General features: G+C 37.1%; 1 protein-coding gene across 1 annotated transcript in view; it reads right to left on the bottom strand.

Moving 5' to 3' along the window:
- The window catches only part of LOC145776916 (catenin delta-1-like), a 42,262-nt gene that overhangs the window by 14,528 nt on the left and 15,494 nt on the right, over positions 1 to 12,240 (bottom strand). Inside the window, exons 2-6 of the mRNA XM_082588142.1 lie at positions 5,284 to 5,439; positions 3,424 to 3,515; positions 1,413 to 1,523; positions 521 to 670; positions 3 to 110 (exon numbers count right to left, since the gene is read on the bottom strand). Coding sequence (XP_082444268.1) covers positions 3 to 110; positions 521 to 670; positions 1,413 to 1,523; positions 3,424 to 3,515; positions 5,284 to 5,418 — 596 coding nt within the window. The 5' untranslated portion in view covers positions 5,419 to 5,439. The remainder of the gene's footprint in view (positions 1 to 2; positions 111 to 520; positions 671 to 1,412; positions 1,524 to 3,423; positions 3,516 to 5,283; positions 5,440 to 12,240) is intronic.

Below are 12,240 nucleotides of genomic sequence, written 5' to 3'. Positions count from 1 at the left end.
ACCTTTGTTGCCCACTATCTTCAGAAGACGCACTTCTTCGCCTCCCTCCATCCGTGTATGCGTTAGGTGCCAGGCCATACTCATCATCGTCATCGTTATAATCACTTTGTCTGCGAGTGTAGTTAATTTGGGTTGAGCAAAAACGTTTAAAAAAAGAATCATGTATTCTTTGGGTTTTGTGAATGTTTCGTTTACTTATTCCTTTCATTTGCCGACAAGGGCCTGTCAGCAGGATTGTCCACTGTCCAGTCTTTCTGCAATGCCGCTTCCACTTCTATCGGTCATTGGCACCAGCAATAGTTATACCTCATCTGATGATGTCGTCATTCACTGTTTCGTTGCACGTTTTCATAGGTTTTCTGATGTTATGTTTACACTTATTTTGATTCATATAATTTATATAAACTCATGTTTACAACTTTTATAAAGACGTTCTTCGTACCGTACTTCGTCTTCACATAGATTCAACGTCAGTCGGCAATCAATGTGAAAAAAGAATTGATTTTTTTTTCTGGAATACCTGTCATCTTCCAAGCCGTAATCTTCTGGTTGAAATTTCTCTGGCTGAGTTTGTCTTCTGGCATCATCTGTTGATCCGCGTTGAGGAGGATAGCTGTATCCAGATGGTCTCCGTACTCCATCGCTGCTTTCAGAGCTCCCCACAGAGGATCTAGTGACAGAAGCCGAAATTCAAACAGGTGCTGTCCTCATGACCAGGGCAAGAAATTGTACTATATAGTTTTTAGAGAAGTCGCGCTAGCAAAAATCCGTCGTTTTTACGTTGATACAACATCCGCAGACGTAAAAAGGTTCGATTAGTAAAAAAGGGTACATCTGGGTACATACACACGGAATGGCCCGTTTCGGTGAGTCCGATCCCTATTCGGTGATTTTTTCAATTTTTTTTTATATTATCGGGTACCGTAGCCTAATTATCATTGCCGTTTTAGGGTTAGGGGTTAGGAGTTAGGGTTAGGGGTTAGAGGTTAGGAACTCACCGAATCGGACTCACCGAATCGGACTTGCACCGAATAGTAGCAGACCCACATATACAGTACAATTGCGAAATAAAACTTTCAACCTGCCCACAATGTCACAAATTAATTTGAACAGCCCAACCTAACGCATCCACATTTCTGACAAAACAACAAATAATTACATATGCACGATTGCACGTACTATACAGTGTATGTACACACAAAATGATGTAGTGTAAATATACAATACATCTAAAGCTGATAATAATCCGATTCCGGAATTCTTCTGCCGTACTCTTGGAATCAAGATGATGCTTGAAATATTGTCTTATTTTTGTACAGTTTTCAGGTTGTTTATAAAAAAGTAATTTAAATCGATTTAGTCAGGCTGAAAGCATTATATAATAGTTATAACAGCTTTGTAGGCAATCTCACCTTCTTTGCAGCAACGCGGTGTTCTCATCTCCATACGGGCTGTGTCTATGATTTCTTTGCGTCGAATCATACTTTCTCTCTGAATTGCTTGAACTGTGACGAGGCGTGTGCCTAATGGGGACAGAATCAGATCAATCAGTGGTTTCTTTCACAGTTTCTAGAGAGACACACATATCAGACAGAAAATAAGTCATTTTTTCATCTGCAGACGTTAAGTCAATGTAAAAAACGACTGATTTGCTGTCTGGGATATTGCCATGCTTAAAATTCAAACACTTTTCAATTACACTGCTTACACGCAAGACAAGAATAGCAAGTACTGAAGTACTTAACCAAACTATGAGATCTTACTGGAGGGATGAACCTATTTAACCCAGGGTTTGAAGGTTTAACCAATACAAACGTTTGAAACTCGAAAGTGGTGACAAATATAACGTGCAAGACTATTGAAAATTGAATGAGGCTGTTCACCAGATCGACATTAAGGAAATAGGAGAGGATTTTGAAAATCAGGAGAGGGTGATTTAAAACAGAAGTGACGAACCTGCGGCCCGCAAAACAATTTGACAATCTCAAATGGTCATCTGTTTTCGGCAGCACGTACCTATACGAACAGTTCTTTTCTAAAATGCACTATAGAAAAAGTCGTTACAGGTCGAGGTTGACAGATGAAAATCTTAGTATGCAGTTGAGAGTTGCCACGTCGTCTGTTTGACCTAATATTGAACGCTTAGTCAAGCAAAAAACTTTCCAAAAATCCCACTATGCAAAAAAATTCAATGCTTCAATGTTATCTTTTAATATTTTATGCTTCAATGCTGCATTAGATAGCTTCAGCTGTATGATTCGCATGGGCTTTTGTTTATTGTTGAAAAAGAAATTTCATTAACTGATTTGTTGTTTCGGAGCATAATGGTCGAAACATTTAGTCAACTTGAGCAAAAAGGATAGAGCCAAAAAAAGAAGAAATCATACTCATATGAAAGCAAACATTTCGAAAATTAAACTGTCTTCATTATCAGTGCAAGTACTGTTGCTCTATCCTTTTTGCTCAAGTTGATTTGTTTTTATTTTTTACTGTTGTATGTTTCGATTCTGCGTAAGATAATTTCAACTGTGTGGGTTTTATTACTTTCATCTGCCGTTTGTTACTTTTTATGAATAATATCTTGAGTCGCTTCTAAAAGATTTCATAGTAGGTTACGATTAAAAAGTTGTGTGGCCCGATAACTCATGTGTAATTGACAAAATGGCCCGCGACTGCAAAAAGGTTCGTCACCCCTGATTTAAAACGATCCAATTTTGTTTGTAACTTATTGAAAAATTATGATACACCTTGAAAATACCAAAAGAGCTCGTTTTTTAGCCAAACCCAGCCACAGGCCTTCAATAGGTTTGAAAATTGAAGGGGCTCAAGTTGTCAACCTCATAATGGTGAGCCCTGGTAATTGATTCTTGCAATCAAGTGAAAGGCAACAAATCGAGACAGCAATTGTAGCTCATCGAGCTCTGTTGTATTATTGTACTAATTCCATCCTGTACAGAGTGATGCCGACCAAGAGGACCAGAGCATGCGCTCTTCATGTCTGATAACTGTTTAGGGCGAGTAACTTCGGTTGTCACATGGGAAGGCATCACCTTGCTGCAGTTGAATGTGGAAGGCCTGACCAAGTCTAAAATCGACATTTTAGAACAACTAGTGAAAGCTAACTAAGTACCAGCTATTCCCCTCATAAGCAAGAATAGGTTTGAAACCGAAGTCATTACGAGCATTGTACCAACATTCTGGCCACTCGGCCAGGCATACGATAGCTCATTGAATACGGTACACCTAATTTTATTTATGCAATCAAAACAAAAATGTATTTTTGAAACGAATAGCACCTCGTCAGAGGATGCAAGAGCAGCCATATGCTCAGAGAAAACAACAGTAGATATAAAACTACTGTTGTAATTCTACATGATTGGCATTTTTGTAAACCCATTTATTTTTATTTTTCTAATACCGTACCTGGAATTATTGTGGTTATTCCTCGGTAAACTTTCCGTATCTTCGACATGGCGTACACGTTTTTCCGTCACCGTTTTTGTGACAATCCGTTTCTGTGCAAGTCACAAATATAAATATGTCAAGCCACCCAAGTCAAAGAGGATGCTAGAATCGCATGGTTAGAATATTCAACAGTTAACTACTGTACATTGGAACCATAGGAACTAATACCGGTACTAAAAGTTTCAATTATCGCAGTGAAAAAGTTATATATATATTTGTAGGGTTCTTTTTTGATCACCTTGTACGCTTCGTAATGCAACTGTGAGTGGATACGAAAACACTTGTAAGTAATTTCTCTATTCATGGATTATAGTATACAACTATACATATATATTAGAGTGGTTCAAAAAAATACAATTTTCTCAGAATCTTTCTCCACAAGGCTTAAAATGTGCCATTTCCCCATAGAAGTGCCCTTGCAAAAAATTAGACTGATTGGAAGTCGTTTAAAGGTCAATCAGATTTTCACTTTTTTACCACATTCTGCCTATGTCAAACCCTATCGCACACAGGCCGATATTGTGTACAAGAATTACAGAGGGGGAAATGCCCGCTATCATCTTGAAAACCACAGCAGAGAATGAGCTAGACTTCTATATGATGCAGAATTAAACTTAGTGTGTATGTAAACAGATTTATTAACTTAACACCCAACAAAGCAAAAATCTTATTTCCATACTAAACTATCGGCAATTCGGCATCTACCATTATTATTGAAAAACACTCGAAACCGGCATTAGTCTCATCAGTCATCACTTCAATCATTTTCATGAGACTCAGAAACAGTACCAGTACCTACTGCAGTTAGTAAGCATCTACAGGAAAAGGTTTCCGGTGCCAACCAAAGCAACCCTTAATCTCAACAAAGCCTGAAATGAGACTGTGACGAAAACAGTGGCCGAATGTCATATCTGATTTAACACCACAGTCCTTGATGCTAACATTGTATTTTAATTCATTTATCGTGATATGGATGTCTCTTTGTGATAAAAGGAAAATTGTATTATGTTTAAACTTATTTAACCTATCAAAATAATTGAAGTGATGACTGATGAGACTACTGCTGGTTTCGAGTGTTTTTCAATAAAAATGGTAGATGCCGAATTGCCGATAGTTTAGTATGAAAATAAGATTTTTGCTTTGTTGGGTGTTAAGTTAATAAATCTGTTTACATACACACGAAGTTTAATTATGCAACATATGGAAGTCTAGCTCATTCTCTGCTGTGGTTTTCAAAACAATAGGGGGCATTCCCTCTCTGTAAGTCTTGCACACAATATCGGCCTGTGTGCGATAGGGTTTGACATAGGCAGAATGTGGTAAAAAAGTGAAAATCTGATTGACCTCTAAACGACTTCCAATCAGTCTAATTTTTTGCAAGGGCACTTCTATGGGAAGATGGCACATTTTAAGCCTTGTGGAGGAAGATTCCGAGAGAATTGTGTTTTTTTGAACCACTCTAATATATATACTTTATTTTGTTTGGTGGATGTTGGTTATTGCATTTGGGAAATGATGATTGATGAAGTTAGAAGATCAATAACTCATTAGAAAAGCTACTTCGTCCTCATGTCGATAAATCAATTCAAAATATTTTCAAATAATTAAAATTAAGCCAAGTATTCAATACCAATTTCATAAACAATATTGAAATCGATTTCACCACAGTCTATACGGACTCAAACCAGACAAAAGAATGATTCATTCAACACTAGCCAATGCTCCAGTAGAAAATTAACACATTGTTCCACCATTGGCAAACCACACCTGGCTGTTACAATAACTCTGACCTTGCTTCACATCAACAAAGCAACTTACCGTAACTGTTTTAGAGACTCCATTTTCATCAACAAGGATTTCTGTTTCTTCCCTGGGATCGCTGTAATCCTCTCTGCGAGAAAATGTTTCTGTGACCCGTTCACCCTGGGGAGTGTTGTCGTAATATGTTGTCATATCCACACCGTCTTGATAATCCTGCAGCCAAAGAAATAATTAGGCTATACCACAAGCTTTTGATATCATGTGTTTAACCAAATATGGCACGTATTTCAACATCTTTCTTTGAGTTGCTGAATTCTATTCAAGGATAACAGCTGGTTTTAGTGCGATTCTATACAGTGGACGCACATGCAATAAACTCTCGTCATAACAATAACGAACTCATAACAATCCAAGTTGCAAATAACCTTCAAAATTGCTGATTCACACTACAACTGATTGAGCAATTAACATCTTTGTACATTTTTGTGATGGAAACTGGATTAGTTTTGAAGCAGTTTGAAATCTGTCACTACAATCGTACATTTCCTGCTCAAGCAGAAAAAGCAAGTTGCAACATTGAAATAACATAAAACTGATATTGTAAAGAAACCTTGGTTCCATTTTTTGTAGAAAAAAATATTCATGTAAATTTGAATGAAATTGTAAAAAGTACAACATGCAAGGTTACAAGAACTATATAATCAATGATTGAAGTTCACTTATTATCACATTTATATCTACTAGGCTACTGCAGGATTAACCATGGTGCAAATATCATGCAAGCAATCAAAGTGTTAGTAAGTACAATGGTACGTATCACAAATAAAACTCATATGCGTGTGTAACACATTTAGGTGTGTCGTGTGTGTATGGGTGGGCGTTTAGCACATTTCAAAGAAATCACATAATGAGAGCCAGTCTTGTGAGAAGCATAAAACTAGCTACCTTCATTGAAGTATAGCTTTGAAATAACACAGTATACAGTAGTGAATTTTGAAATATACAGGTTAGTGAACATTTACAATTGTTTGTATTTACTGTTTTCAATCTTGAACACCAGCGCCTTAGAAGCCATCTTTCTGCAGTCATAAATAGGTGGATTTGACGCAGTCAATAACATGCAAACAAGCTTTGACATGCCACACTATGGAGAGTAAAGCAAACACAAACACTTATGGTACTTTAGTAAATTTGCAATACGGAACAAAGTGATTTATGTACATTATATATTTGTTATTGGACAAACACAACTTGATTAGGTATTCTTTATGAACAACAAATTTTCTTTCCTTTACTATCATATGAAAATCAAGGGCTACAGACAGAAAAAAAGTTTTACAAAAGTAAAGTAGCCTAGTGTACTGTGGATTACTAAGAGTGCTTGTATATATATATATCCTTTTTCTGATAAAGACCTGAACACAATTACACAACTGAAGCATTCAAAGCAACTTCAGTCAAAATAATGCATCAAGCATCATAAGACATTTCTCAGGAAAACAGTAGGCCTACAATGCAAATTACTGTAACCTGAACAAATTATTATCAGCAATTCAAAATTAATAAAATTGTTGTTGCAACACTGAAGCGCAATTACTGATTTGCATAATTTGAGTGTACCTTAGCCTAGCGGATTTGCATTTTAGAACACAACCCTTTCTTGAACATCTAATCAAAGCAAACCAATGATTATCATTTATTTGTGGAAAGGCCGAGGAATGAAATGCATTTTGCTTCTGTAATGATCTAAAATGCATTTCTAGCATAGACAATAGCATGGTCAACATAACAATTATAAATCAGCAAATTAAAGGCCCTTTTATATTCTGCATATCATAAAATTAACAAACTACTTTGACAGACAAGGCAAAAACTTAAACCCACCCTGTCACTATACTGATCACTACTTAATTGCTTGGCTACGGTTCTTCTTTCTTCCTCTAGTTCTTCTGAAAGTTTGGCAAATTGTTGTTCTTGCTCTCTGACAGACTGCAACAAAGAATCTTCTTCCATCTGCACCTCATCACTCATGGATGATAAACTTCCATTTTGTCGAATTAAGTTTCGACTTTCAATCGCAGCCATATTCACATAAAATGTCAATTGAAAAAGTTTATGTTTTTTGTAAACATCAAAAATACCGTACCATAATGATCTACAAGTTTTACAGCAAAGCAAAGTTAAGGATCAGAACATTCTGGCATGGTCGACTTGGCACAAGACAATTTGATGGCAACCGAGCTGTCGCAAGGACATCTCATTGCAAGGTACATCTAACCACAGTCCACCATTAGGGTGTGTCATATTTTTTGATTTTTAGAATCTGTATAAATATTCTCTCGGCTACCCCAACAAATGGTGCAAATATATGCCTAGTACTGGGGAAAAAAGTTTTAGCAATATTGAAGTTTGTTTACCTACATCATTTTGCATCTGAAATTTCGAGAAAATTTGAAGTTTTTTCAATTTTTTTAAAAATTAAAAAAAATTAAAAAAACATTTAAAACACGGCAACACATCGTAAAACACGTAGATAATTGTTGCACAACTACAGAAACACAACAAGAGTTGGCAAAATGGATATTTAAATTGTTCCGAAACTGCCAAACTGGATCAACTTTGCTATGTCTTGTTTGGAATGATTTCTGGACATCAGCATACGGCTAACCTGCTGGGATTTGATGTACCCTTCCCTTCGTTTTTGTGTAAAAACAGTTGCTGCTGCTTCAGACACCATCTTTGCACACCTCTCAACACTTTGTGTGTGGCTAGACCACATGGGCACGTCCATAGGAATAGCATAAAACTTTCTCAGTTCACTGCTTGTAAGAGAACATGTAAGAGGTGGCTCATAAGCCGATGCTTCCCACTTTATCATGTCTGAAATCTTAGTTGCACCGATATTAATCTCTTCCACCCGTCTCATTCGCACTGCTTCATTTCCGACTTTGCTTTCTCCTTCTCCCCTCAGTTCAATGATCTTGTTAACAGCCCAAACCCTTTCACTTTCATCCTGGGAACAAAGCATTGCCTGCAAAATTGTCTCGCTGAAGGCGTTCCAAGCTGATCTTTGCACTGCAGGAATGACCAGCTGCTGCACTTCGGTCTTTTGCTTTCTTATCTGTTCTAGCATGAACAACAAATTGGCGGGACCTTCTGTCCATTTATGTTTCACTTTAATATAAAACCAGTTAGGAAGATAGACCCCCATGATAAATTGAACAATGCTTTGAAGATTTTGTAGCTTTTTTCCCTTTAAATTATGCTTGGAAATCCAAATTCGGCAGAATCGAAGAGCGGTAGTGAGCCAGCGAGCATGATTTACAGGGCCAATTTCCATGCGAGCGAGAGATGGTGAGAGGTTACCAGTTTTTATAGCTTCAAGGATTTTGTATGCATAGCACTGATCTGTAGACAGATCTTTTTATAATTTCTGGTTGAAGATTAAGAAGTGCTGGACCACCACTAATCGTGGGAAAACTTGGATTTATCTCCATCTCCGTCGCATCGTCTAACATCTTGCCTAGGGTTCCAGACCACTTACTATCAGATACGGTCTTTCCATCAAGAGCAATTATAAGATGCCTCAAAGGCAGCTCTCCAGTGTGCAAGTCGCAACCTATCCAAACCAGTTTTCTGTTCAATTTAGTTTCCAAACAGTGCATTACTCCTCCTTTCCAACCTGTGTTTACGTTAGTTGAGTCACCGCCGACCGCCAGGATAGTTTTGTCCAATCCTCTTTCGACCAACCACTCGAATATCTTCTCAGCAATGATTTCAGCATGTTTCTTTTCTTTAGTTGCAGTATCTGGTGTAAAATGAAATAAAAATTTACCTCCTGGCTCACTACACACCGAGTAATGTTCCTCCTTTACCATTCCTGGGTACTTTTGGCTAGATCCTTCAACATAGAAATAAGAATTAGTATTGTCTATCCTTCCATCAAAAAACACACAGGAAATTCCTTCCGTTTTGATCTGCTCTTCAAGCTTGGATTCGATGCTTTTCATCACTTCTGTTTGTGCTCTTCTGAGCTTGTTATGGTCAATCACCTTAGATAGGTCATCCTTTGATATAATCCCAGCATCCATCCAAGCTGCACTGGCTATTTCAGCTGCCTCTCGTAAGCCTGTGTTGTGTCGTAAACTAGCTAATGCAATGTTTGGTATTTTTTCTGTGTTACGCTTACGTCGCTTTATAGTAGAAGGCCAAGCAGAAGCTTCTGTAACAAATTCATTATCTTGTGGACTTCGTTTGCTTGATAGTCATCTTGTTCTTCTTCTTGAGGTTTGAACATTTCATCCTTCTCTTCTAGTTTAAATTTTCTTTTCTCGCTGGCTTCCATCTTTCTTTTTTGATTTAAAGCACTTGCAATTTGTTTTCTTGTTTCAGGAACATCCTTATGAGACATTTGATGGGGCCCCTTGCTGCTATTTTTTCCCCTTTGTCCCTTGATGTACTCTAAATCCATAACTGGAATCTTGTGTTCACGGGTGCAGGTACAGAAAATATGAACCACTTTTTCACAACCCGAACCACATTGGCATTCATCACATTTTTTTATAACACAGTTGCAATGAAGGATGTCAAACAATGAGTCTATGCTTCCTAGAAACTTTTGGCGTGCTTCGGTTTTTCCCTTACCACTTCCAATCTCATTTGCTCTTTTCCACAGTTTTTTTAACCGGTTCATAATGCTTTTTTCTGCAATAATGACAGGGAATTTGAATAGGGCATTAGCTTTTTGCCACTGAGCATACACCTGGTTGTAGATATCTGTAATGAGCTCATTCTGTGTATAATTTCTGCGATTAGTCTCACTTGTTTCTCGCAAAAAGAGACCCAGCTTCAGCACATCTCTGACGGAAGTTCTGATGGCAGCATCTTGCTGCCACATCCTATCATATTACTTAAATGACAGCTGGAAGCACTTCTTGTGTTAGTAGCCATAATGACTGTTTCATTAAAACTGCAGTCAAATTTTACTAACAGTAAAAATGATCTGGAAACAACAAAAACAAAACAATGACTAAACTTTTTGCAGTAGCCTACCTGTAATAGCTTGTGCTTAGTATGTTACTTTGCATGGTAAACCTTAGCTGAATGCTTAGCTTAAGTTATAACTTATATTGTACGAGCACTGGATATCTGGTTAAAACAATGCCTGATGAATCTAATCAAAAAGCGATCTGGATAAGCTTTGAATGACATTGCAGACATAGGCTACTGCAAAATTTAACAATCTTAGGCTACTAACTGACCACTGAACCCAGTGAACAGGTTAAACCAATCTGAACTAAAGCTGGCTTTTGTTAAATCAGCAATCTTCACATTGATTCTATACATTGGTGTTGGATATTGCTAAATTATCTTTGAAAGCTTACTATTTCCTTGGTTTTTCATTCCCAAACAAACTGGAAAACCAGCAACCTTCAAGCTACCATTATCAAGCAACCAGAGTTCATTATTGCATCACAAATGATTTGATACACTTGGAGAAGGTGTTTTAATCACTTTATCACATATTTATCTTGTAAACTTTTGTTTATCGCTTTATTGTTGATGTTGTTTTAGAATGTAATCATATCCTTTGATATTCTGCAAAACACAAGCATGTCAGGATCCTCATTGCCCTCAAATCAGAAAGTCAATAATGAAGACTATTCTTGGCTTTTTTTTTCAAAATTCACTGGTTTTTTGACATTATTTACAAGAATGTTTTTGGAGGGTAGAGCCATTTAACCACATTTAGGAGGGAGAGTGTAACTATTTTGAGCCATGCTGGAGTCAAAAAAGCTGAAAAAAATTGTTGGGTATCAAATTATAAAATCAAGAAAATTTTTAAAAAATGCAAATTTTGGCCAAAAATGAAGATTTTCAAGTGAAAATCGATGTAGGTAGACCTTCTTCAAATTCTTTCAAATTATCAGGACTTGCTATTGTCATTAAAATATCACCTTTTTTAGCATAGCCGATAAAAAATAAATTTTTGCAAAAGTATGACACACCCTAGTCCACCATACTTGTGGTGTGACTTCTATTTCATGGAGCATATCTTGCCTTATGAAAATATTTTTGTTTTTACTAATGTTTGCATCATAGTTTTTTCACCAGACATGCAAAAGTTATCTATCATGTATTTAAAACATGACAATACAAGCTTTGAACAAACAAAAAAGCTAACATACAACTGATGGTAAGATGACGTCACAATACAATGTCAATTATACTGCATCCTTATTGAATGAAATTGTTAGAACATTGTAACAAAATCAAATGTTAGAAAGTTTGTGTTGAAATAAAATCTATTCAATTTTATATCATATGTACCGGTATTATATATAATATCATAATATATATTTTTGTTTAAAACAGCACTACCCACAACTTTTACAACAGTTTTAAAGCAATCTCCAGGACTACCTATGTACGGGAAGTGGCATAGCGTGACTGCTTTGACTGGGTGTTCACTTTTCAACAAGATTCAAACATATACAGTTACAGGCCTCGAAACTGAAGGCGGCCACCGCGGCCATGGCCGCGATTAACCTACGAAAACCGACATTTTGTCCGCCAGGTCTCGCCCTTCCGTCGGCCGCATTTGTCCGCCATGAAGTTCCGAGAAAAATTTACGCAAGCGGCTTTGTGAATAAAGTACTTTGCCACTTATAATCACAAAGGATTAGAAAACAGTCAAAGTATCCGATAAATCAAAATACACACTGTCTAGTCAAGTGTCTATGATTGAATTGTTAACATTATTGATTGACCAAGCAGCTGATGTCTGACATCCGCAGGATGCTTAGTGACATCACAATACACTTTATTGATGCGATATATTCAGTCTTCGAAATTAGCGTCGGCAAATGGCGCATTAGCGTCGGCAATAAAAATGTCGAGGCCACACGAGCAGGGCCGTAGCAACAAAGAACGTGGCCCCCTCCGAATATAAGTCTGGGGCCCCTTCCAACGCAGAAACTGGAATGTGGTATTTATTTTACACAACATGCAGGG

Source organism: Aplidium turbinatum, chromosome 9 (genome assembly GCF_918807975.1).
Source record: "Aplidium turbinatum chromosome 9, kaAplTurb1.1, whole genome shotgun sequence".
In the NCBI taxonomy this organism is placed as follows: Eukaryota; Metazoa; Chordata; class Ascidiacea; order Aplousobranchia; family Polyclinidae; genus Aplidium; species Aplidium turbinatum.
Note: the sequence above shows the minus strand (reverse complement) of the source record. Positions and strands in the feature narration are given on the sequence as shown.